At 51.2% G+C, this 26,922-nt stretch overlaps 2 protein-coding genes across 4 annotated transcripts in view; both read right to left on the bottom strand.

The window, feature by feature from the left end:
* Positions 1 to 584: 584 nt before the first annotated feature.
* Positions 585 to 14,597, bottom strand: pik3ip1 (phosphoinositide-3-kinase interacting protein 1). Of its 2 annotated transcripts, none has more exons than XM_052031794.1 (5): positions 14,450 to 14,597; positions 11,223 to 11,345; positions 9,587 to 9,781; positions 5,114 to 5,192; positions 585 to 3,789 (listed from the first exon to the last, which is right to left on the bottom strand). In XM_052031794.1, the coding sequence occupies exons 1-5, from the start codon at positions 14,574 to 14,576 to the stop codon at positions 3,582 to 3,584; spliced, it is 732 nt and encodes a 243-aa protein (XP_051887754.1). In that variant the 5' UTR covers positions 14,577 to 14,597; the 3' UTR covers positions 585 to 3,581. The 2 variants fall into 2 exon arrangements, with proteins under 2 accessions (XP_051887754.1, XP_051887755.1); XM_052031795.1 differs by having other exon boundaries at positions 11,265 to 11,345.
* A 4,767-nt stretch (positions 14,598 to 19,364) lies between these two features.
* Positions 19,365 to 26,922, bottom strand: part of dgcr2 (DiGeorge syndrome critical region gene 2) — a 56,641-nt gene continuing 49,083 nt past the window's right edge. For both annotated transcript variants that reach the window (XM_052031792.1, XM_052031793.1), the window contains 2 exons: positions 26,030 to 26,269; positions 19,365 to 21,274 (listed from right to left, as the gene is read on the bottom strand). In XM_052031792.1, coding sequence (XP_051887752.1) covers positions 21,093 to 21,274; positions 26,030 to 26,269 — 422 coding nt within the window. In that variant the 3' untranslated portion in view covers positions 19,365 to 21,092. The remainder of the gene's footprint in view (positions 21,275 to 26,029; positions 26,270 to 26,922) is intronic.

The following is a 26,922-nucleotide window of genomic DNA, read 5'->3' as shown; positions in this document are numbered from 1 at the left end:
CCCCCTCCCAACCCACCTCATTCTTCTCCCTCCCTCCCACGTTCACACGGCCCACTCTCTGTCCCAGCCTCTCGTACACACTCGCTCTCCTCACGCATGTCTGTTCTCGCCACTCTCCCCCTCACTGGCACAAGCCCTCACTTGTTCTCCGTCACTCCCGAGGACGGCCTGACCCTCACTCCTTGCCCGCTCATGTTTCGTCCTCCATTCCCACACACGACCACTCCCTCACTCCAATGGAGTTACTCTCCATCCGCTCAAGCCCACTCATGGATGCTCACCCACTCCCCATTTCACATACACCCACTACTCTTCCTCACTCCCTCGCACAGCCCTACCTCCCAGGCACACTGTTTTATTCCCTTGCTCGTGCACACACACCCCTTCTGTTTCAGGCCCTTCCAGTCACTCTCATCCCCTCCACTCACTCACATTCACCCTTCCACTGTCCCACACCTGTGACTGCCCCGATCCCACAAACCCTCCCTCCCCAACTCCCATACCGTGTCCCCCTCGCACAGCCACTCTCCTGAGCTCACGTACACCCTCCCTCCACCTCCTCTCACAGAGCACAAGAACACAGGTTCTTTAAAAACAGAACTTTCATTACACTGTAATAAAAAAATTGGCAGAATATTCCATGAAATATTCCTGGACAAATTAAGAACATTCTTGAATCCTTAACAGCTCCGATAATTAAGACAATGCCAAACCGCAAAGCCCACCGATAACTTCTGAAATCGATTTTCCAGCACATTTACTGGTTGTCGGTCAGCACCTGGGGTTCAGACACCATCTCTCAAGGGCTGGTTGACACTGATTATAACTGGGTTGGTGGGGAGGAGCGTGTGTTGATAGCAGGGAGGCAGACTGTATTGGGGGCACAGCAGATGACGGGCAAGAGAGGGAAGCCCCCCGGTGATGAGCAGGCTGTGACTATCCTTTCTTCCCAGGATGTGGAGGGGAGTTAGGGCAGCAGGGTTGAGATTCACTGAAATTCAGGGAGTTGTTGGGGAGCGTGGCTGGGTGGATGTTGTGGTGGTTCTCCGCCCCCCCCCACTGCAGTGTCCAGAACCATGAAAGCAGAGCGACAGAACTCCTCCACCAGACAGTGACGGGAACTGTGAAATTTGTCAGAGGATGCTTTCAGATCAATGCGGGCATTAAGGGCAAGGGCAGGAAAAGAAGCTGATCAACCCCGATCCCAGTGAATGGAACCCGTCTCCCCTTCCCACCTGGTTATGCTGCCCTCTCCACTTGTGGTGCACAACTCCCACCCCCTCCCCCATTTAACAGCCACTTCTGTCGTGGGAAAGGTGAGTGGGGGGGGGGGGGGTCACTTTCTCCAGTTAGGGTGTGCAGGTGGGCTTGGATGGGGAGTGTTCTCGTCCCTGCTCCTTTGATCTCCACAGTACTGGATGAGGTAACAAACAATGAAACTTTTTCCCTATTAAAGCTTAGTTAAAAGTGTTTCTAATGGCATAGTGTTTTAGTTATGGAATAGTTTTAGTTAGAACAGTTTTAGTTGTGGAACAGTATTAGTTGATGAAACAATCTACAACCTGTATTAACTATTAACATGGTATAAATTTGAGAAGCAACACATGATGGTCATTTAAATCACAAACAACACTAACTGCAACAGTGCACGTTTAAAATGTGCAGTGTGAAGGTCAGGGCACAGAGACTAGTGATAGGTTTGCATCAGATACATAGTACTGAACAAGAGGAGAATGGACATGAAACACAAGTGAGGTCAGAGCAGTGTGGAGGGAGGGAGAATGCTGAGGGAGCAGCTGCAGGTAGTTGGGCCCAGGGCAGTGAAGTGGAGATATGGGAGGCTGCAGATGCTGGAATATGGAACAAAAAAAACCAAAACGCTGGAGGAACTCAGCGGGTTGAGCAGCATCTGATCCAGTTGAAAGGCCTCGATTCATTCAACTGTCCACTTCCCTCCACAGATGCTGCCTACCCGCTGAGTTCCTCCAGTAGTTTGCTTTACTTTGCTCCAGATTCCAGCATCTGCAGTCTCCCGTGCCTTAGTAAACCTCCAGCTTGCACGTGATACCCCAGTTTTGCCCCTGTAGTGAGATAACGGATGCTCGTTCTGGGGCACGAGTCCTCAGCACCAAAGGAGGTCGGTGTAGCCTGTGCTCAGAGACATTCCTGGTGGAGTGAACTGGCGAGGGATCACGTACTCAGCCCTCCAGGCCGGCAGTGCTGTGACTGCCTTGCGGTCAGAGTGCTGGGATCTGTCATCAACAGGGAAGTTCATGCTGCCACCTCCAACGAGTTGGCTGTTTGAGTGTCCTCCACCATTCGGTGTGAGGTGCAGCGGATTTGGAGAGTTTCGATCTGATCCACTGGCCGTGTTTCTGGGATGGGCCCATTGTTTAGTGTACGCGGTCCTGAGATATAGTCTTATCAGACAGTTTTCCTCAGCTCTTCTGAGGTAGCTTGCTGCAGCCTTGCTGCACCCTTAATTCAATGAAGGATGCGGAGGGGGAGCTGCTTATGGTAGTGATGAGTGGGAGTCCCACGGGGAGAGGGGGATTGGGTGACGGGGAACTGGAATTACCATGTTGATGGCGGGAGGTGGTGTGGTTGAGTGATTGGGCGGGGAGGGGCTGCCTGTGATTGGGGTGTGAGAAATGAAATAACAAAACACATTTTAAAAAACTAATAGATATTGAGTCAGGCAAACCGCTGTGTACAAATCAGTGATAGTTAACAGCAAGTAAACAGGGAAGGCAAGACTGCTAGTCTTTGCTCAGGGGGAGCAAAGTGTAGTCACAGCTTTCAGTGAGGCCACACCCGGTGTACTGTGCTCCTTACCCAAGGAAGAATATTCTTGTGTTGGAAGCAGTGAAACACTCGACTGATTCCCAGGATGTGGAGGGGTCTATCGCAAGAGGAGATCTTCACTGGAGTGACCACACTGAAACTCAGGAAGCCGTTACAGAGCGTGGCTGAGGTGGATTCACCTTCTGCAGTGTCCAGGACCGAGGAGTCAGAGCAACAGAACTGCACAGTGAAATTCAAAGGATGCTTCGAGTTTATCAACAGATTCCTGGGCAGTGCAGGGATGAAGGGCAAGGGCAGGGAAAGGAGCGGGTCAACCCTGTTCCTACCGAACAGAACCCCCTGCCAACCTGGTTATGCTGCCCCCTCCACTTCTGACACACAATGACTCCAATCCCCACTCCTCAGAAGGGTTTATATTAAAGTTTAAAACACTAGCAATAGGCTGTTTACCTTTCACACATCCAAACCCAGATCATGCTTAAAATACAGCCTACTGATATATATATATAAAATGAAACCATCACATGATTTGCTGTTGGATACTGTACTAAATGCTGTTCATGCACCGGTTACCAACACCCAGAAATGGCCTGATCCTGCCTGGAAAAGCAAATTCCACGGCGTCGGGCTACTCCCTGGCAGTTGTCAGGGAGAGTTATCTGTCCGGAGGGGTGTTACAACGTCCGAGTGTGGCTCACAAACACAACTCCATCCGCAGGCCGCGCTCTCAGCGTAAGTCCACGGCCAGTGATCCTTTTAGTCCGTCTGCTTCGAGCTCAAGCCCCAGGAGTGCCAGCTGCTGCTGCGAGTGGGCAGTCGCCCTCACTGCTTCCCCCAGCGTGCGTCTGAGGGGTCACCATCACCAGGGTGATCTCATCGTCCAGCTCACAGCTGGGGTTGGAGAAGGCCGACAGCGGCAACATGATGCGCTGGATTTCTTGTTCACACGCTTGCTGCTCCCGTTGCTTCTTTAAATCTCGACCTCTGCAGTGAAATGGTGGAAAGTTCCATCAATTCCTCATTGATTCAATGAAGTGCTTCATTATCAGGTAAAATTTCACACCGAGCTGGATTCAAGGGCACGCAAGCCGAAGCTTGGTCAAAGAGGTAGGTTTCCAGGGTGGGAATTCCCGAGCCCAGCGATGAGTTAGTCTGAAGGAACAGCCAGCAATGGCAGAGCCATTAAATACACAAAGGAATGTACCTGGACTTGGGGATGGTCGGCAACTAGATGTCAAGTGGCAGCAATGAAATAAAGATCTCTGCACCTTCCACTGGAGGTGAGTGGAACAGACGGAGAGGATTCCCAGAGACTGCAGCGCCGATATCCTGGGACGGCGAGCTGCCCTGGGCCACGCCTTTTTTTTGGTGGCTGATGCGCTTCAGCCAAGTCTGACGGCCGTCTGCCACGTCTGTTCAAGCCTGCGTCTCTGGGGCCGAAGGGCGTGAGGAGACCGCAGTCGGGCAGACGGCCAGGGACTGCAACAGTTTTAATGGGGACGAAGGCAGTGAAGGTGAGGGCAGAGCGAGAGGGTGGGTGACTGTGGTGAGCAGAGGGCCAGGGGCAGGCAGCTTAGAATCAACGGACAAGGGGCAGGGTAACATGGAAGTTAGACCACAGAACAGTACAGCACAGGAACAGGCCCTTCGGCCCACCATGTCTGTGCCGAGCACGATGCCAAATCAAACTAACCCTTTCTGCCTGCACACGATCAATGTCCTTCCATTCCCTGCACACGTTCATGCGCCTATCTAAAAGCCTCAAACACCTCATAGCTGCTTCCACTACCACCCGTGGGAGCTCATTCCAAGCACCTGCCATTCTCTGTGAAAAAAAATTACCCTGCACATCTCCTTTAAATTTTCCCTGCACATCCCCTTTAAATTTTCCCCCTCTCACCTTAAAGCTATGCCCTCTAGTATTCAACATTTCTACCCTAGGAAACTCAGCCATGGACTTAGAACCGATACAGAAATATTGAAAAACAGATGCAAAGACACATCACTGTCCCATCGAGTCTGCTCCTCCAATCAACACGGAGGCACGGCTGATCCTCTATCCCAATACCAGATTCCCACATTCTCCCCTTGCCTCTCAATGTGGTCTAAATTCCTTAATAACTCTGTCTAGATGTCCTGGTGGCGACTCGTGGCAGAAGGCACAGCCGGTTTGCAGCTAGTGATCAGACCAGGAGCTCACGGACCCATCCAGGCCAGACACCTTCAGTTAGGCATCAACCCTCGTCTCTCAGTCCTACACTGCACCCCAGGTCACACACCTCAGCCGCTGCAGGAAGCTTGTCCTTACCGTTTGTAGATGTAGCCCAGTGTGATGCCACAGCCCAGGACTATGATTATGGCAATCATTATGATCGCCAACACCTGACCTAGGATCGAAAAACAAACCAACGTGAAGAGGGGAAAGAGTTGGGTCGTCACAGGCAGATTGTTCACCGGCTGGGGGTGAAGAGTGTTTAAGCTATGGGTGTCATAGTCACAGCTTCTGTCCGTCTGAGCGAGATCTCGCGTTGAACGATCATTACTTAGTGACCAAAGCAGTGTCAATATTAGTGAAGCAAACATGCAACTAAGTCAGGGTCAAACAACAGCCGGTACACCCCTCCGAGTTTAGAAGCTGGAGCTTGCTGATAGGTTCAGAGGTGGGTAATGGACAAGACGACGTTACATTAACAGTAAATTGGTTTGTTATTGTCACATGTACCGAGGTTCAGTGAAAAACTTTGTTTTGCATGCCATCCATACAGATCATTTCATTACAACAGTGCATTGAGGTAGTACGAGGGAAAACAATAACAGAATGTGGAATAAAGTGTTACAGTTACAGAGAAAGTGCAGTGCAGGCAGACAATAAGGTGCAAGGTCATAACGAGGTAGACCGTGAGGTCAAGAGTCCATCTTATCGTACTAGGGGACTGTTCAATAGTCTCATAACAGTGGGATAGAAGCCGTTCACTCCGTGTGTGTGGACGAGAGGCACCCCTTCCCTCGAAGCCAGCTCTTCCCTGGAGCAATCTATCACAGGATGGATAGTTCCCCCTACAGCGGACCCTGGAGTGTAGTGGTTTCAGGGCTTGGGCTATGGCGAGGAGGGCGATTGGGTGGACATTTACTATCTTTCTTACACTGCAGTAGCTAGTTTTTAAAGTAGGTCCCCAGCATAACCTGCAGTCTAAACTAAAGCAGGGTACCTAAGTTCTGAGTCCAAGGGTTGACGAAGGAACTCAGACCTATGGAGTGCTCTTTCTGCAGAGCGGGGCAAATCAGGGAGACGGCCAGTGCCTCTGACGACCGTGTGCGTGGGCTGCAGCTCCTGACTGACTACGTTGCCCCAGTGGAGCGGTGGATGGACTCACAACGGAGCAGCAGGACACTGAGGACAGTGCGTTTAAGGAGATGAAGAAACCACAGGTGAGCACCAGCAAGAGTAATCAGAGCAGTCAGCCCCTGACCACCCCTCTCTCAAACAGGTACACCATGTTGGTTACATCTGGTGGTGGGGGTGGGGGAAGCTGCAACAGCCAACATTGTGGCACCACGGTTGGCTCTGCTGCATTACAGGGGAGGAAACACAGACCAGGGGAGCTGTACTGATGGGGGACTCGACTGTAAGGGAACAGACAGGCCTCTGTGTGGTTGTGAGAGGGATTCCCTGAATGGATGTTGCCTCCCTGGTGCCAGGGTCAGGGATGTCTCTGAGCGGCTGTAGGGGATTCGGACAGGAGAGGGTGGGCAGCCAGTGGTCGGTACCACTAATACGGGCGGAGAAAGGGATGAGGTCCTGCAATGTGAAGGTAGGGAGTTAGGCAGTGGATTAAAGAGCAGGACCTCCGGAATACTTCCAGGGCCAGGCATCACCGAGTATAGGAGTTGGAAGACCGGTCTGGTGAATGCATAGCTCAAACAAGAGGAGGAGGGAGGTCTTTAGATTCCTGGATCACTGGCAACATTTCTGGGGGAGGCGGGAACTGTACCATCAGGATGGGCTGCACCGGAGCCAGAATGGGTCCGATATCTTTGCTAGGTTTGCTCATGTTGCCGGTGAGGTTATAGACTGGCAGGGGATGGGACAGAGAAGGTATACAGTTGGGAGCAAGGATCAGTAAAGCACAGAAGCTAGGTCAGTGCTGTATGCAGGACAGACATGGGCTCAAGACAAGACACATGAGAACCGGAAGGATAAATTGCATCTATTTTAATGCAACGAGCCTGACTGGTAAAAGAGGACGAACTTTGAGCGTTGGTCAGCAGGTTGTTGCAATCACAGAGATGTGTGGAAAGAAGGGCAGGACTCAACACTCCAGGGGGCAGCAGACTCAGGTGTGATGGCGAGGCATATAAAAGAGTGGAATTTTTAGACTGCATCCAGGAGGACAATTTTGTGCCAGTGCACAGGAAGTCCCACTAGGATGGGGCAGTGCTCCAGCTAATCCCAGGGCACGAAGCCAAGTAGTGTAGCAGTCAGCATAACTCTATTACAGCACCAGCGACTTGGGTTCAATTCCGGCCGCTGTCTGTAAGGAGCTTGTACGTCCTCCCCATGTGTCTGTGTGGGTTTCCTCCGGGTGCTCCGGTTTCCTCCCACATTCCAAAGACGTATGGGTTAGGAAGTTGTGGGCGTGCTATGTTGGCGCCGGAAGCGTGGCGACACTTGCGGGCTGCCCCCAGAACACTCTACACAAAAGATGCGTTTCACTGTGTGTTTCAATGTACACGTGACTAATAAATAAATCTCATCATGAAGTGTCAGTGAGCGAACAGTTTGGGGAGAGAGATCACAACTCTAAATGTAAAGACAGTGCGGAAGCGAAGTGTCTGTCCTGTGGGGGGAGAGACTGATTTCATTATCATTAGACAGGAGGTGAAGCTTGCAGATAAATATACATTCAGGAAGTCTTATAAAGTGAACTAGTGAGAGCGCAGGTAATGTTCCCACAGATGAAGGGCAAGGACAAGAAGTCCAGGGAACCCTGAATGCCAACGGTTAGAGGGTTTGGTAAGGATACTGCGCCAGAAAAGGGGTGGGGTTGGGAAGGCCCTTCAGGAGTAGAGAGAGTGTAAAGGGGGGGGGTTGCTTAAATAAAAATAGGAGGGCAAAGACGGGCCATAAAGTATCACTGGCAAAGATTAAGGATAATCTCAAGGCAGTTTGTTTTTAAGGCTATTAAGAGCAAGAGGTTAGCCAGAGAAAGAGTGGGGCCCATAAGAGACCAGAGGGGCGATCTGTGTGTGTGGAGCCAGAGAGTGTAGTTTCTTCCGTGTTCACTAAGGAGAAAGACACTGTAGATGGAGATTTCAGTTGTGACGGTGACATTTTAGAGCTCAGTAAAATTAAAAAGGCATTGGCTGTCTTAGCGAGCGTAAAGATGGATAAATCCCCGGGGAATAATGGGATGCTGTAGGACCCTGATGGAAATATTTGAATCTTCACTGGCCACAGGCAAGGTTCCAGGTGACTGGAAGACAGTAAATGTAATATCTTTATTCAAGAAGGGCAGCAGGGATAATCCACGTAACCATGGAGCAGTTAGTTTAACGTCAGTGGTAGGGAAATTAATGGAAAAAATTCCGAGGGGCAGGATTACACTTGGAAAGGCAGGGATTGCCAAAGGATGTCAGCTTGGTTTGTTGGTGGGAGATCCTGTCTGACTAAACTGATTTTCTTTTGAAGCACTAATTAAATGTATTGATGAAGGCAGTAGGGTTGATGTGCATTACATGGACTTCAGTAAGGCCTTTGACAAGGTCCACACATAGAAGGATGGTCCAAAAGGGCTTAGAGCCAAGTTGGATCCAAAATTGCCTTGGTAATAGATGGCGGAGGGCTGCTTTGGTGATTGGAAGCCTTGACAGTGATATACCACAGGGATCAGTGTCGGGATGTTTGCTGTTTTATATGTATAAAATATAAACGACTTAGGTGTGAATGTAGGAGATATTATTGGTAAGTCTGCAGATCAGAAGAGTTTGATAGTGAGGGCAGCCTTAGGCTACAAAGTGATTTCAATCAGGTGGGTAAATTGGGCAGCACAATGGCTGACAGAACTTAATCCCAGTGATTGAGAGGTGATGCATTTCGGTAGGTCCAGTAAGTGTAGGACATACACCATGAATGGTAGGGTCCTAGGGAGTATTGAGGAACACGGACCTTGGTGTACAAGGCCAAAGATCCTTGAAGGTGGCAGCACAAGTAGATGAGGTGGTGAAGAAGATACGCGAGATACTTGCCTTTATTAGCCGGGGCACAAAGTTTAAGTGTAGGGATGTCTTGGTACAACGTTATAAAACATTGGTTAGGCCACAGCTGGAATATTGAGCACCGTTCTGGTTGCCACACTATAGAAAAAAATGATTGCACTGCAGAGGATACAGAAGAGATTTATTAAATGATTCAAAGGATGTGGGACTTCAATGATGTGGATAGACTGCGGAGGCTGGGGATGTTCTCCTTGGAACAGAGCTGGTTCTGAGGGGATCCGTGAAGGGTGTTTATTAAAATCACAAAGTGTACAGATAGAGGAGTCAAGAACTAGAGGCCATCGAATGAAGGTGAGCAGCTAAAGAACCAAAGGCGAGATTATGAGAAAAAAAACTAGTGCTGGGGTCCGGGGTGGATGTAGTGGGGGCCGATTCAATCGTCGTGTCCAAAGGGGAGCAGGACCAGTATCAGAAGGAACCTGAGGGGAGTAGAACTGGCTGGATTGTGTTACAAAGAGCTAGCATGGTCTCGACAGCCCTCCCATGTTGAGTGCAGAGACCGTACCTGGAACTCCAAGGTCCCGCTTTGGCTCAGCAGACTGCCTCACTGGGTGGCTGATTCCACCGACTGGCTGCTGGATGTCAGGCTCACTGGCAGACGGCAACTTCACCTGGTCATTGACCTGAGCTGCACTCACCCCCGGCTTCACCGTTTCTGCCTCTCCTGTCGTGTGATTGACGTCTTCGCTCAGAGAAGCACCTAACACAAATGCAAGCCTGGTAAATGGATCAAATGCACCCTGTACTGGATCCTCCCAGAGGAGTTTCATTATCTAAATCACCTCCTCCATTGATCATGCAGTAAACACTTTATAATTATATAAATATTTACTCTTCTTGAAACGAGATCATTCTGTGCAGCCTACCCTGAGGATATAACCCTTCTAGCTGAAGTAGATTCTAGTGAATCCACTTAATGCCTCTACCCTCCTCCCTTAGCGGCAATACCCAGAACTGGACACAGTACCCAAAATTAGTCCAAGCAGATGTTTAAATAATTAACCTAACTTACACCATCTGAACTGTGTCCTGCTTCAGTTCCACACCACTAAATCTCCCCACTGCTCCACAGTTCCAGGCTTTGTGTCATTTGGGATACAGTCAAATACTCTTTCCTACGTCCACAGTATTCAACTTCATAAGGACTGTCCACCATTAGTACCCAGCCCCCTGTACAATACCCCCACCATTATTTTCACCTCTAAGGTGTGTGATCCCCGTCCCTCTGTCCAGTGGTTTCTTCCTCCACACCCTGTACAACACTTTGCTGTCGCTGTGAACACTCAGAGGTGCGAGCAGAAACGCCAGCCCAACCTCCTGCCTTCGCTGCCCAAGTCTGACACATCCAGCTGCAGCCTGCAAACTATGACACGTAGCTCCGTGCATCAATGTGCCAGCTGTACAGAATGCCCCATCTGCCATCTCATGGAAACAGAATTCACAACACAGGAGGAGACCACTTGGCATAGTGAATCTGTCCTGGTGATAAAAGAGCTCCTTGGTCTAATCCCAGCTTCCAGTACTGGGGCAGTGGCCCTGCCTTCGCACTGTTGATCCACATACTGTTTAAACATGGGGAGGGTTTCTCCCCGGCCGCCCTTTCAGACAGCAAACACCAGATGCTCTGCGTGTAAACATGTCTCCAATTACTTTATGAGCCATGGCTTTTGATCTCTCTGCTTAGGGAACCAGGTCTTTCCTATTCACGTTCTCTATGCCTCCTCACAGTTTTATACACCTCATGAAGTCTGCAGTCAGCCTTCCCTGTTAGAAAGAAAACAGCCCCAGCTCCTCCGGCCTTTCCTCAGAGCAACAATTTTCTGCTTTTGGCCGCATCCTCAGAAACCTCCTTTCCTCCATCTCTCAACACCACCCTTCGTAAAATAAAAAGCCTCCACCTCTCTGTGCCAGCCATACAAAATGCCCAGTCCCTGACCCAGCAGAAAACGTCCTCCCTCCCTTGGGGCCATCGCATAGAACATCGTACCAAAAGCCTGTCCCCTCCCTCTCTGCACTCTCCTGGCCATTTCATCTCAGCAGCACCTTACATAATGGTGACAATAATAAGAACAAAGTTGCATTGATTGCTGTTATTAATGTGACACAGTCTTCCAAAGCCGAATACGAGTTACGCCCACTACCTGTGATGTTTTGAGATAAAGTCAGGTTGTAATCCTGCTCACTTTGCATCAAGTTTGCACAATTTACTCCAGACGTAATACGCTGCTCTCCTGTTAAATCGGTTCCATTGGAAGTTATGCATTCTGCAACAAGTTAATACAGAAATGGTAAGCAACCCTTCAACCTCCAAAACTCTTGTCCTCATCTCTCTCCCCCCCCATACGCACCATGTACTTCCTCCCACTTTCCCCCACAGCTGATCCCACTCCCAACCCCTCCCCACCAACAAATTGCAGCAACGCTCTCCCCATCATCCGTACCGTCTCACTCAGATCCTTCCCCATCACCAATCCCAACCCCCGTCTCCTCCAACCGTTGTCCCACTCCAGCCCACACCCCTTCCTGCTGCACCCCTCTCATCTCCGACATCTGCCCTCCCACACGTCCTCTCTTGCCCCTCCCCCCACGTCACCCTCCCCCTTTGTTACCCCGAATGCCCTGTCCTGTCCTGTCCCCCCCACCCATCCCATATCCCACCCCTTCCCCAACGTCCCGTCCCCCACACATATTGTGTACCCCCACTCCAGGTGTCCACTTTTCCCCATGTCCCGTCCTCTCCCCATTTCCCGCTCCCCGGGTCTCTCCCCCTCCCCACGTCCCCGTCCCCCACGGGTCTCACCCCCCTCCCCCTCCGTGCCCGGGGTGGTGTCCCCACCACCCCCCCACTCCTCCGTGCCCGGGGTGGTGTCCCCACCCCCCCCCCCACTCCTCCGTGCCCGGGGTGGTGGTGCCCCCCCACTCCTCCGTGCCCGGGGTGGTGGTGCCCCCCCACTCCTCCGTGCCCGGGGTGGTGGTGCCCCCCCACTCCTCCGTGCCCGGGGTGGTGGTGCCCCCCCACTCCGTGCCCGGGGTGGTGGTGCCCCCCCACTCCTCCGTGCCCGGGGTGGTGGTGTCCCCACCCCCCACCACTCCTCCGTGCCCGGGGTGGTGGTGTCCCCACCCCCCACCACTCCTCCGTGCCCGGGGTGGTGGTGTCCCCACCCCCCACCACTCCTCCGTGCCCGGGGTGGTGGTGTCCCCACCCCCCACCACTCCTCCGTGCCCGGGGTGGTGGTGTCCCCACCCCCCACCACTCCTCCGTGCCCGGGGTGGTGGTGTCCCCACCCCCCACCACTCCTCCGTGCCCGGGGTGGTGGTGTCCCCACCCCCCACCACTCCTCCGTGCCCGGGGTGGTGGTGTCCCCACCCCCCACCACTCCTCCGTGCCCGGGGTGGTGGTGTCCCCACCCCCCCACCACTCCTCCGTGCCCGGGGTGGTGGTGCCCCCCCCCACCCCGGGCCCGGGGTGGTGGTGCCCCCCCCCACTCCGTGCCCGGGGTGGTGTCCCCCCCCCCCCCCCCCACTCCTCCGTGCCCGGGGTGGTGTCCCCCCCCCCCCCCACTCCTCCGTGCCCGGGGTGGTGGTGTCCCCACCCCCCACTCCGTGCCCGGGGTGGTGGTGTCCCCACCCCCCACTCCGTGCCCGGGGTGGTGGTGCCCCCCCCACTCCGTGCCCGGGGTGGTGGTGCCCCCCCCACTCCGTGCCCGGGGTGGTGGTGCCCCCCCCACTCCGTGCCCGGGGTGGTGGTGCCCCCCCCACTCCGTGCCCGGGGTGGTGGTGCCCCCCCCACTCCGTGCCCGGGGTGGTGCCCCCCCCACTCCGTGCCCGGGGTGGTGCCCCCCCCACTCCGTGCCCGGGGTGGTGCCCCCCCCCCACTCCTCCGTGCCCGGGGTGGTGCCCCCCCCCCACTCCTCCGTGCCCGGGGTGGTGCCCCCCCCCCACTCCTCCGTGCCCGGGGTGGTGGTGCCCCCCCACTCCTCCGTGCCCGGGGTGGTGGTGCCCCCCCCACTCCGTGCCCGGGGTGGTGGTGCCCCCCCCACTCCGTGCCCGGGGTGGTGGTGCCCCCCCCACTCCGTGCCCGGGGTGGTGGTGCCCCCCCCACTCCGTGCCCGGGGTGGTGGTGCCCCCCCACTCCGTGCCCGGGGTGGTGGTGTCCCCACCCCCCACCACTCCTCCGTGCCCGGGGTGGTGGTGTCCCCACCCCCCACCACTCCTCCGTGCCCGGGGTGGTGGTGTCCCCACCCCCCACCACTCCTCCGTGCCCGGGGTGGTGGTGTCCCCACCCCCCACCACTCCTCCGTGCCCGGGGTGGTGGTGCCCCCCCCCACTCCGTGCCCGGGGTGGTGGTGCCCCCCCCCACTCCGTGCCCGGGGTGGTGTGCCCCCCCCCCCCCCACTCCTCCGTGCCCGGGGTGGTGTCCCCCCCCCCCCACTCCTCCGTGCCCGGGGTGGTGGTGTCCCCACCCCCCACTCCGTGCCCGGGGTGGTGGTGTCCCCACCCCCCACTCCGTGCCCGGGGTGGTGGTGCCCCCCCCACTCCGGGCCCGGGGTGGGGGTGCCCCCCCCACTCCGTGCCCGGGGTGGTGGTGCCCCCCCCACTCCGTGCCCGGGGTGGTGGTGCCCCCCCCACTCCGTGCCCGGGGTGGTGGTGCCCCCCCCACTCCGTGCCCGGGGTGGTGGTGCCCCCCCCACTCCGTGCCCGGGGTGGTGCCCCCCCCCCTCCGTGCCCGGGGTGGTGCCCCCCCCACTCCGTGCCCGGGGTGGTGCCCCCCCCCCACTCCTCCGTGCCCGGGGTGGTGCCCCCCCCCACTCCTCCGTGCCCGGGGTGGTGCCCCCCCCCCCACTCCTCCGTGCCCGGGGTGGTGCCCCCCCCCCACTCCTCCGTGCCCGGGGTGGTGGTGCCCCCCCACTCCGTGCCCGGGGTGGTGGTGCCCCCCCACTCCGTGCCCGGGGTGGTGGTGCCCCCCCCCACTCCGTGCCCGGGGTGGTGGTGCCCCCCCACTCCGTGCCCGGGGTGGTGGTGCCCCCCCCACTCCGTGCCCGGGGTGGTGGTGCCCCCCCCACTCCGTGCCCGGGGTGGTGGTGCCCCCCCCACTCCGTGCCCGGGGTGGTGGTGCCCCCCCCCACTCCGTGCCCGGGGTGGTGGTGCCCCCCCCACTCCGTGCCCGGGGTGGTGGTGCCCCCCCCCCACTCCTCCGTGCCCGGGGTGGTGGTGCCCCCCCCCACTCCGTGCCCGGGGTGGTGGTGCCCCCCCCCCACTCCTCCGTGCCCGGGGTGGTGTCCCCCCCCCCCCCACTCCTCCGTGCCCGGGGTGGTGCCCCCCCCCCTCCGTGCCCGGGGTCCCCCCTCCGTGCCCCGGGGTCTCTCACCTGGCCGCGGGGCCGCCCCCACCACCGTCAGCAGGTGCAGGAGGAGGGCCACCCGCCCGAGTCCCGGGAGGCCCCGGCCGCCGCCGCCGCCGCTCCCCCGAGGCCCCGCTCCGCCGCCCGCCTCCATCGCCTCTTGTAAACAACCTCGTTCCTGCATCAGCCCCGCTCGCCGTTCAATCGGCACCCAGAGCCACCACAGCCAATCCCAACCCACAATGAGAACCCATCGACCAATAGAAACTCACACACGGAGCCCAGCAACCAATCCGCACCCAGATCCTGAACCAATCCCCACCCAGATCCTAGAACCAATCCGAACCTAGTGTCCCGCAACCAATCCAAGCCCAGACTCAATGCCTTGCAACCAATCCAGACCCAGGGCAAGAGCCACAGCCAATCCAAACCCGGACCTGGAGCCCAGCGAACAATCGAACATCAGACTGGGACCTCCACATCCAATCATCAGCCAGCTCCAGGGTCCCCAATCAATCCGAACCGGGACCCCGTAACCAATCCCAATCCAGACCCAGTGCCCTGCAGCCAATCCAAATCCAGCCCCAGAGCTGCACAACCAATCCAGGCTCAGAGATCTGCGGGGGGGGGGGGGGGGGGGGTCTTCCACCCCCCTCAGCCGGGGTCTCCCAGAACGAACACTTGTCTCATTGCTTATGCAACCCTGCGGTACCAATGCACCCGATCCAGGGGCTCCACCCGAAACCTTTCCAAACAAAACAAGTTGGGCTGAAGGCGCTCCCTGTGCCTCAGGATTTCCCTAGGATATGGAGACCCTTGTAACCGAATCAACCTCACACACTCGCCCTTGGCAAATCCCCATGCCTATATGTGGAGACGCAAGGCTTTAAATACCAGACCCGTTTCCTGTTATTCTATATTAAAACCATCCTGTCTGTAGTCTGCTCTCTCACGTCGCTAATCTAGAATGGACTCTTACATGTGGCTCAGTTCCAGGTGGTGAATACTTAATATACAAACGAGTCAATTGGATTCCACGCCTAGTTTCTTGTTATTCTAACTTGGAATATAAACTTCTAACTTGGAATTCACCAATGCAATTCATTCCCAGACAACATTCCCTGAGCGCGCCCCACTGCTCCGATCATTATCCTATAACAAACTCCCAAGACGTTGACTAACCCCACACTCAATTAGAATCTGGGGCGCAACATACACCAGGCAATTTATTACACAATAGACTTAAATCACCAATACAATCGACATTCCCCCATCTGTCAATCACTCTCTTGGGTTATCTGTTACTCTACAAGTATAACCTCCAAATCCTAATTCGATTTCAATCCAACCCCTAACCCCATGTTTCCATTCTCTATATATTAGAAAAATCTGTGGATTAGATCCAGCCTATTTCTATTATTCTATGTAAAGAAACCAAATTCCCAGACGAGACTTGTTCATAATTCACTCCCCTCGTTTGTTATGTAAACCCCGTGTTTCCCCACAGATTTCAACCTGTCACATTCCCAGTAATAATGGATTCCTCAGCCAATCCAATTCCAAGCACCTCAACCAATCTCTCAACCTCAGATTAGACATCAATGTGCAACACCCCTCTCTGCATTTGTTCTAGATACAAACCCAAAAGCAGGAGATTAACGTTTGGCTTTTAGTTATATCCCATCTTGTATTTCCAGTTCCTCACATTAGATTCCGGTGTGCACTCATTCACAGGAATATTCAAAAATTTAATCAGCTATCTGCAACTTTACACCAAAATAGTCCATCTCTCAATACAATGATGATTCCTACCATGGTTCAATGCTGGACTCTTGAGGTGTCTCTGTAAACTGATCCAAGACCCATAGTCCCCGCTGCAGAAATTGAAGGTGCTTCGTGCTGACTGGCGTTTGTTCCTAATTCCTTTCCATTTTCTTTTTAGCTTTGAGAGCAAGGTGCTTCTCACAAATCCAGGTTGTCACATGTTGGAGGTTTTGATGTCATTGAGAGTGGTTCATGGCTATTTCCCCCTATTTGTGATGTCAATGCCATTTCTCAAGAAGAGTCTTCAGAGCATCTTTGTAGAATTTCCATTAGCCGTAGCAGAGTAGAAAATCTGTTTGGTGCGCTTAGAGTTGGCCATCCATACGTAGTGACAACCAGCACAAACGGTGACATTGGCTTTGGTGAGATAGCTGTATTTGAGCTGCGGAATTCCCATTTAGTGCAGTCCTATCACTTCCCACTTTATACAATTAGATTTCAAATTGTAACAGTTCCAAGTTTCTGTTAATCTGTTTTTTAAAAACTTATTGAACACCAGTTTAGATTGTAATCAGCAACCTATTCCTAGGTATCTAATCTTTTTTTTAATATAAACTAAAATAAAATCTAGGCTCAAACTCTTGTGTTACCATTTATAAACGCATGTGGATCCTGGGGGTGTATTGCAGCATTTCACTCATTACTCAGTAGCTGTTATTAATATTAATAAACCACCTCAGTCACAGAATGGTTACAGCATTCGGCCTGTTGTTACATACCTGTCTACATAACAGCAATCCATCATGTAGCACTCCCTGCCCTCTCCCGATAACTCAGCAAATTTTCTCCTTTTAGGTACGTATCCAGCTCCCTTTTGCACACAAGGGAACTGCCTCCATCACTGTCCTGGCAGTGCAATCCACACTTTGACCTTTCACTGTGTAAAACAACTCAAGTCATTTTTGGTTCTTCAATCACCTTCATTTGACGGCCCTTGTTCTTGACCTCTCCATCAATGAGAACAGTTTCTCCCCGTCTGTACTCTTCATGATTTTAAAATATCATCCAATCCTCCAGCAACTCCCCATTTCAAGGAGAAGAACCCCACCACCTCCAGTCTGTCAGTTAAGGAATCATTCTGGCCAAATCTTCTGCACCCTCTCAAAGTCTTCACATCATTCCTGAAGTGTGGCACCCAGAACTGGACCCTAGTCAAATTGTGGCTGAAACAATGATTTCAAAAGGTTCCTCAGGACTTCCTCACCATGCCTCTATTTTTTAAAAGCCCAATGTTTTTATTTTAACTATTTTCTCAACCTGCCCTGCCTGCTTCAACAAACTGAACATACACTCCCAGACCTGGTGTTCGTACCTTTTAAGGATTTTTCCCCTCAATTGCCTCTTCTCACTCTTTCTATCAAAATGCGAGATTTCTCAGCATTAAATTACATCTGCCACCTCCCCACCCATTCCACCAGCTCGTCACATCTCTGCAAGGTTTATTACTCTCCTCGGTTCGCCACACCCTCAATTTTTTTTTGTCATCTGCAAATTTAGTTGTGTCCTGTGCACTCAACCCCACATCATTAATAAAAAGATTTACCCTGGGGAACTCCACTGTACATTTCCCTCCAGTCGGAAAAGCAACTCACTGCTGCCGTTTCCCCATTACTTAGCAAATTTTCTAAACGTGCCACTCCAGCCCCTTTTATTTCAGAGCCTTCCATCTTGACGACAAGCCTATTGTGTGGCACCTCAAAGGCCTTGAAGTCGCGTATATGACCACATCAGCCACATTTCCCTCTGTCGCCTTCTCTGCCGCTTCATCCAAAACACTATCAAGTTAGTTGAACGTGATTTGCCTTTAACAACCCCATCCTCACGTCCAAGTGACTGCTAGTTTTGCCCGAGGTTTCCAGAACTTTCCCCACCAGAGGTTAAGCTGATCCATCTGCAGTTATTGGGTTTTCCCCCCCCGTGTCCTTTTTACTTCAAACATAACATCTGCAATTTTCTACTCCTCAAGCATCACCACTGGTTCAATACTAAAACCTCACCAAACCCTTGGATTGGATTCCAACCTATAACTCACTGCTGGGTATCCATTATTCTTTATTAAAAACTACCAAAATTTGAGGCTTTAGCTCACTTAGATGTGTTATATTTTATATAATCCACGTGGAGCCCCAACTTGTATTTCATACATCAAACCCCTGGATTCAATTCCACTCCAACTTACTCCCAGGTTTTTATTTATAAAGTCCTTGGAGCCCCTCGATTTGCTTTCACCAGTGCATCTCCCTTCATCTTGTGTCCTGTGTATAATACACAACTTGTAATTAAACCCAGCACTTCTTTTTGAAATTCCTGTTTGGAACTTGCTGAAAAGGTTTCTGTTGTAGGGTCTCTGATCCTATTGATTGGATTCCCCTATGTAACTCACCCATTCTGTTAATCTATACAATGCCCCACCTGGTACTGCAGTTTACTCTGGTTTGTTATTATTCTACATAAACTTCAAACCCTTAGATTAGATTCCAGTCTATAACATAGTTCTACATTATATAAAATCTACACAAAAGCTGAAGCGAGATTCTGGCCTAAAACTCACTTCTGAGTATCACACTTACATCTCATTGAGAAAATGAAATGTGACTCCCATCTATTACTTATTTTTCTATGTAATAACACAGACCCAACTTCCACTCTTTATAAAGACAGTACAGACTTGATAGGCTGAATGGCCTTCTTATTTGTTCTAACCATAACAACACTGAACTTTTAGATTAAATTAGCATCTGTGACCAACTCTGTGATAATGGCAATTCTGGAAGCACCCCAGCCTATAATTTACACCTGGTACTGGAACTCATTGTACGTGACCCACCCACAAACTCCATTCTAGTCCACAACTGGGTTAGAGTCCAGTGTGTAGTGTTGTTATTCCCAATTAAAATCAGCAAACCCACAGATTAGATTCTAGTTAATAATTAGCTCTTGGATTTATTATTGTATAAATAAACCAAATGTATGCCTTGGGTCTGCAGACTGCTCTCAGATCATCAACTGGGCTCGGTCCAGGGAAACACGCTGAGATTCCAGTCCTTGATAACAGTTGTCTTGGTGACTAAGGGATGAGTTGATGGGAATAGTGACTGCAAAACATCATAACAGAAAGTTATCTCCACTTCAGAATTTATTTGGCATTCATTTTGTTAACAGAAGTACAAGACATTTGAATCAGTCCTTACATGATGCAGTAAAAGAACAAGTGAAAAATGGAAACTCCTGAACAATCACACAGACCTAATAATGGTATCAAATTTAATCTCTACTTGGTATTCACTGAGTATCAAAATCTTTCCACTGCCACAGAAAGTTCAAATCACAAACTACAAATGTCTGTTAACTGCGGTGTTTAGGTTGTGAGCACATGTGCACATTTTTGTGTTTATTTGAGACAATCGAGGAATGAGGAGAGACTGTGAGCAGCCAATACAAAGACAGTGCAGAATTCCCAAAACCCCATTTGAATGGATATTTTCCCCCAACAAAATGCCTCCTGCAACCAGGTCAACAGAAGCCCAGCGACCACATCAACCAACATCAAAATCATTGATAAGTATCACCAGATCACATTAACATGACTATCATCCACCACATCAATATACAGCACTAATAGCACTGATTCATTTCAATCACATCAGTGTAGGTGATCATTAGACCACATCCGCATTGTTGACCATTTCACTTTATTAACTGCATCCATAACAATGATCAACATCAGTGAAGAACTCCAGGGGAGGAAGCAGGGAGCATAGAATGGAGAGAGGGCTTGCCCATTTACTCTGTAATGCACAGGACTAACTCCCACTCTAGCCCCATCAGTAGCCCCCCTCCACTCTAGCTCAGTGAACATTAGTACTGATACAGTACTGGTAAAAAAATATAAGTGAGCCAAGACCTGCCACCATGGTACACTACCATCATCTCAGGCTCTTAACCCCATCCGTCGACACAGGAGCCTGCAACGAGTGACACGTACACCCACGCCCAATGTGAGATCCAATCACACAATCCCCCCCCCCCCCCCCCCCCCCCCCCCCCCCCCCCCCCCCAACCTGGTGTGAAAGAAACCTGCAGCCACCTGCTGACAAAGACCGTAACCCCTCCTGCTGAGACGGAACGTGCAAACCAGCACCTCTGCCGTGAGCCTGCAGGCAATATCCCCTACTCCAGAGCTCCACTCCCACCCGGCACATCATACCCTATTAGAGTGCCCGTGGGACTGCTGTACACCCCTCCCGGGATTCCACCCTGGGCTCAGAACCAGTCCACCTCCCCGCCCCAAACTGCCTGGGACTCCGCTCCACTCCCAGCAACGGGTACACCCTCCTGTTATACGGGCCGCTCCCCAGTGACAGCGCCCACCGGCTTCTAGTTACACTGGCCTCTGTCTGGAGATATCGCTCGGCACTCCTCAAGGACTGGCCTGGTCCCACTGCAGTCTGAGACCCCTGGCTGCGCCAGAGGTTGGTGACGCACACAAAACCACCTATCCTCAAATCTCTTCCAGCCTCTTGATTCTAAGCCCTGTATTTGTATGTAAAGTCTATTAAAAAAAAAACCAAAAAAAAAAACAGCTGCCGTTTAGGGTTCTAAAGTCCTACGATACCCGTTGAACTGGGAAACGTGCTGCATTCCATCAGTTATATACACAAATGATCAACTCATTCATCAGAACAGGGAAAATCTGCTGGATACCAGAACCAAAGTCTTAAGTCATCTGACTGGTATTGTCAATATAGCACTGTGCAAACATTTGCCCAAATTCCATAAAACAATGATTAATCCCCCTCCCTTCCTATTTATACAACGGTGTTTACTGAGGAGTGACCACTGCGACTCAGTGCCGCGCTCTCTGGGTGGGCAGGCTGCGGCACCAGCAAGCTACGCTGCCGGTTGAGACCTCCAGCTCCTCAGTGACGGCACGGAGAGTGAAGCTGCCCGCGTCCGTCGGCTCTCCACTGACACCCTCGGCCATGGGAAGCTGGCTGCTCTGTTCCTCCACCCGGCCGTGACCACCATCTGAAAACAAAAAGGCATTTCATTCATGATATTGCACAACGAAATACAGGTCAGAATGAGCCTTCTGTGGAGCTACTGTCAGCCTGTCGTAGAATCACACAGGCCCTTTGGCCCAACTGATCTGTGCCGACCAAGATTCCCATCTAAGCTAGCCCCATATCCCTCTAAACCTTTCCTATCCGTGTACCTGTCCAAGTACCTTTTAAATGCTGTTAATGTACCTGCTTTAATCAATTCTTCTGGCAGCTCATTCTATACACTGACCTCCCTCTGGGTGAAAAAGTTGCGCCTCAGATTCCAATTAAATCTCTCCCCTCTGGTCCTCGATTCCCCAACTCTGGGAAATAGACTGTGTGCATTGACCCTATCTATGCCCCTCCTAACTTTATACACCTCTATAAGATCACCCCTCATTCTCCTACGCCCCAATGAAAAAACTCCCAACCTCTCTCCATAACTCAGTCCCGGCAACATCCTTATAAATCTCCTCTGCGTTCTTTCTAGCTTAATGACACCTTTCCTATAGCAGGGTGAGCAAAGCTAAACACAATATTGCTGTGCTGCAGCCAGATTTTGCCCATATTTTCAGGACGAGGGTGTTTACTGGCAAGTCACCATTTACCACCCAAGCCTAATTCCTTGGGTGGCGATCTAATTCCTTGGTGGTGATCTGCCTCCTTCAAGCCTTCTGGTGAAGGTGCTCCTGCACTGCTGTTGGGAAGGGACCTCCAGGTTTTAGACCCAGTGGAGGAGGAATGGCGATACATTTCCAAGTTAGGACGGTGTGCAATTTGGAAACCTGTAGGTGCGTCTCACAGGAGCTGAGAGAGGTCAAAGCTTTGCTGTCGGAGTCAACTAAGTAACAGCAATACATTTTGTAGATGGTATGGGCACCAAAACTAGATGGAAAGTTCTAAACCTTCACAGAGATGGTAGTTGGCCATTGGGCCAGCTCTTCCATTCAATGTCATGGTTGATCTTTTATCTCAATGCCACTTCAATAGCACTGACCCAGTAGCCCCAATCCAGTGGGAACCAATCACACAGTCCACTTTGTCCTGGACGGTTGCTGCAGCTACACTCATTCAGGTGGAGATCACTCCATCCGGGCCAGAACTGTGCCTTGTGGATGATGGAAAGGCTCTGGGGTGTCAGGAGGTGAGTCGCTTGCTGCAAGGTATCCAGTCTCTGACCTGTTGTGGTAGCCACAATGTGTGTGTGCCTGGTGAATTTCTGTTGTTCTGAATCATTTTGGCTGGGTTGAGTTTATTGGCTACCAGCTTAGTGTCTTTGGCAAATGCCAAGTGTAGCAGGGCTTGGAACATCAAAGCCAGGAAAACACTAGGGCAGCAGATAACATGGAGGAGAGAGAGAGATCAGCCAATCTGTTGAAGTTCCATCCTTGGACTAAAGCAGTTTGTATAAAAGAAACTTTAGGTTTACCCTTTGGTTAACTGATTATTACAAGAAATGCAAGAATAATCCCCAGGATGACTACTTGTGCCAAGGGGTAACAAGGACATTAAAAAAAAGCCAACCAAGCTAGGTGGTTAGAACTGGAGAGTGGGATAGTTTTGGCCAATCTGTATCAAACAGTCAGGCTACACAGAGAACTGCATATCATTCTAACTGCAATTTTATAAAACAAATGAAACCAGAAATGAGGGTTTATACACCAGTAAAAGGATAAACAGACTCGTCTCTTTTCTCTTGAGGAAAGGCTGAAGGGTGACCCAACAGAGTTGTTACATGAAGAAAGATTTTGATAGAATGGTGCAGAGAGAATTGCTCCTACATGTAGGAAGACCATAATTAGAGACCATCCATACAAAAGTGTCACCAGGAAATCCAGTAGGGTATTCAAAGGAAACCTGTTAACCCAAAGAGTGGTGAAAACACCTTAGGGAGTAATTGAAGTGAACAGTATAGACATATTTAAGTTGAGGCTAGGCAACCATAGGAGGAAGGGAATAGGGAGTTCACTGACGTATTTAGGTGAAAGATGGAGAGAGGCCAAAGTGCAGCACAACACTGGCATGGACAGTTTGGCCCTTTTCTGTGCCATACATCCTCTGTAATCCAGAAGCATGCAGTTGTGCCCTGCAGACTTGAGATCAAATGTCACCACAGCATGTGGAGAATTTCATTTGATTAATTAAATCCGGAATATTAAAGAAAACTGATAGTAGTAATGATGATCACAAAACTACCAAGATGTTGTTAAAGCTTCATCAACATCCAGACCAAGTGCTCTCTGACACGGCCAGCAAGTCACATAGTTGTATCAGACCTCTACATGTAAACACCAGAATTGACTCTAGAATTAGAAATGTAAAGGCTTCCCCCAAGCCGGTCGACCTTGTAATGAGTTCAAGAACATTTGGGAATTGGTGTCTACATTGGAACCAAATAGCTGTCCCAAGGCAAGTCAGACAACAGTCTACCAAACCCAGAAACATTACAGCCAATGTTCCACATTACATCACCATGGCTACGTATGTCCTGTCACATGGGCAGGACACAGCTCCCAGAGGAAAAGGTTCAGTGGTTAACAGTGGAAGGGGGAAACTCTGGGAGTCTTTAACATTGCCTCTGTACCCCATGAAGCATCAGGTCAAATAAATCCTCCAAATAATCATCACTAGCTGGCCTGTCCAACTGATGAAATTAGTGCTCCATGTTGAACTTCACTTGAAAGTACAATGCACAAAAATCACCACAACTGAACAATCTGGCCAAGTCCTACAGCACAAGGCTGTCAGACTGGATCTGTACCTGGTGACTGATCTCCAATGCAAAATAAATGTACTTGATTTCATCCCCAATAATTTATCTGTTCTGGATGCATCTGTCCATGACAGTGTGATACGGGTGACTACCACACCTTCCATGTGGAGACAAACTCCCATCTCAGCACGGAGAACACCCTCCATCATGTTGTGTGACAAAGCAGCATGCTAAATGGGACTGATTCAGAAGAAGTCTAATAGTTCAAGACCAGCCATCTAAGAGTGCTGTGGATCACCAGCTGTTGCAGAAGTGTACTTCAGCACAATTGGTAACCTCAGGCCCAGAACATCCCTCACTCCAACATTACTGTTACACCAGTGCACTGGTGTGTGTAGAAGGGCATGCCAGGAGGACCAGATGTATCCAAAAATTCAGTGCTCACTTAGGGAACTAAAACACAGGATTAATGTATGCTACACAGTGAAAGCAACATGCTGCTTAAGAGCATAAAATAAGAAAACGAGCAGGATTAGGCTTGCTCCCTTATTGATCTTTGCAAGGCAGAAATGGGGATGTTTGCTGTTGACTGCACAATCTTCAGTTCCATAGCTACTAAAGCAGCCCACGTCTGCATGTGGCTAGACCTGGACAACAGACTGATAAGCGACAAGTAACTTTGCAGCCACAGAAGTGCCAGGCACCTGCAGAGAGTTGTGGACACAGCCCAGCGCATCATGGACACCAGCCTCCCCTCCTTGGACTCTGTCTTTACCTCTCGCTGTCTTGGTGTAGCAGCCAGCATAATCAAAGACCCCACCCACCCAGGTCATTCTCTCTTCTCTCCTCTTCCATTGGGTAGAAGATACAAGAGCCTGAGGGCACGTACCACCAGACTTAAGGACAGCTTCTACCCCACTGTGATAAGACTATTGAACAGTTCCCTTATACAATGAGATGGACTCTGACCTCATGATCTACCTTGTTGTGACCTTGCACCTTATTGCACCGCACTTTCTCTGTAGCTGTGACACTTTACCCTGTACTGTTATTGTTTTTACCTGTACTACATCAATGCACTCTGTACTAACTCAGTGTAACTGCACTGTGTAATGAATTGACCTGTACGATTGGTATACAAGACAAGTTTTTCCACTGTACCTCGGTATAAGTGACAATAATAAACCAATACCAATATTCCAGCAAGTGGGAATTTAACCACCTGCACTACAATTCAATCACATTCCCATTGTGAAGTTTCCCACCATCAATATCCTGGGGAACACCACTGATCAGAAACAAAAATACAAAGCAATAGTGGCTGGGTGTCCAGTGGTGAGTGACTCACCTCCCAACTCCGAGTCGGTTCACTACGTACAAGGCACATCACGAGAGCAACGGAATACTCTCCACTTGCCTGAGATGAGTGCAGCTGCAACAACCCCGAAACAGCTCAAACGTTGGGTGCCCACATCCCCACCTTGTACATTCACTCCTTCCACTGCCGGCATGCCTTCTGCAAAAGATACGGCAGCAGTCTGCCCAGCACTACCTCCCAGACTTATGACCTCTACCACCCAACAGAATGAGCGGGTGGGAACACCACCACTCGCAGGTCCCCCTCTTGGCTGCAGAGTATCCTGGAAGTTGCAACCTAACAATACTGTAGGAATTACTTGCAAATACTGCAGCTGTTCATAACCACCTTCAAGGGCAACTCGGGATAAGCTGTGCCAGCAATACCCACATCATTTTAATTAAAAATCTAGTATGCAAGAAATGTGCCACATCTTTCTAATGTACCACACTCCTAGGGGGATGGAGAAAATCAAACCTTCAACTATCATCTGTCCCCAGAGAATTTCCCAGTCTAATTCCACTCTGGCTCACACCTTGAAGCCCGTTTGACTGATCTCTCCAACTATCCATGGATCACGGGGCTATGATACAGGGATAACCACCGTAGACCATGCTACTCAGAATCATCACAGTAACAGGGCACAGAGACGTGGAGTAGGTAGGACCTACCTGGGCTGACACAAAGCATGCTGTTTGGATTGATGGATGCCTCATATGGTGGCGGAGGGTCATCGGGATGCTGAATGTCTGGGTATTTATAAGCCGTGTACGGAGGCGGGGGATCCTGGAAGTGGAATGCTCCTCCCTCGCCATCATCAGAAAGATGCAGCGGAGTTAGGCCTGATCCAAGGCTGTCCGGACCGTAATCGAAGCCTGGCATTCTGCTTCGGGCGAGGTTAAAATGATGCACTGTGAAAGGAAAACCGGAAAAATTAGCCGCTAGCTCTAGACCAGGTGCAGTGTCAGCAAACGTCCACAAAGATCAAATCAGGAACCAACACTGACAGCCAGCAAAACCCAAAGCTTTCCCCTTTACTCCGCTCAATGTTACAAGGGGAATTTATTCCACTGTCCCAGGTTCCCCTGCTCCAGGGTCTCTCCAACCCCCCCAAAACCACATGGCTCCCCCTTCACCTCTCCCCAGGCTCCGCCTCCACCCCCACCCTCCGCTCGGCCAGGTCATCTCCACCCCCCCTCCCCTCGGTCAAGTTATAACAGGCACAGAACATTAGCTTCACTCAAGCAACCTTGATCATCTAAAATAGTTGGGCAAGAGGAAGCTGATTCAAAATCAATTTATATCAATATTGCAACTTCAACATACAAATCTGTCCCAAACCCAACAGGAAATTTAGCAGATTTAACCTGATGGGAGTGTATGTACAGCTTAGCACAGTAGTGTAGTGGTCAGCGTAACACTATTACAGCGCCAGCGACCCGGATTCAATTCCAGCCGCTGTCTGTAAGGAGTTTGTACGTTCTCCCCGTGTCTGCGTGGGTTTCCTCCGGGTGCTCCGGTTTCCTCCCACATTCCAAAGATGTACGGGTTAGGAAGTTGTGGG

This window comes from Pristis pectinata, chromosome 17 (assembly GCF_009764475.1).
Source record: "Pristis pectinata isolate sPriPec2 chromosome 17, sPriPec2.1.pri, whole genome shotgun sequence".
Taxonomy (NCBI): Eukaryota; Metazoa; Chordata; class Chondrichthyes; order Rhinopristiformes; family Pristidae; genus Pristis; species Pristis pectinata.
This window is presented reverse-complemented; position numbering and strand designations above follow the sequence as displayed.

Coding starts and splice junctions, on each gene's coding strand:
- pik3ip1 (XM_052031794.1), bottom strand. CDS start 14,576: ATGGAGGCGGGCGGCGGAGCGGGGCCTCGGGGGAGCGGCGGCGGCGGC. Junction 9,782..11,222: donor TTTATCTCAAAACATCACAG/GTAGTGGGCGTA, acceptor CATTTGTGTTAG/GTGCTTCTCTGAGCGAAGAC. Junction 3,790..5,113: donor CTGGGCTACATCTACAAACG/GTAAGGACAAGC, acceptor ATTTCACTGCAG/AGGTCGAGATTTAAAGAAGC.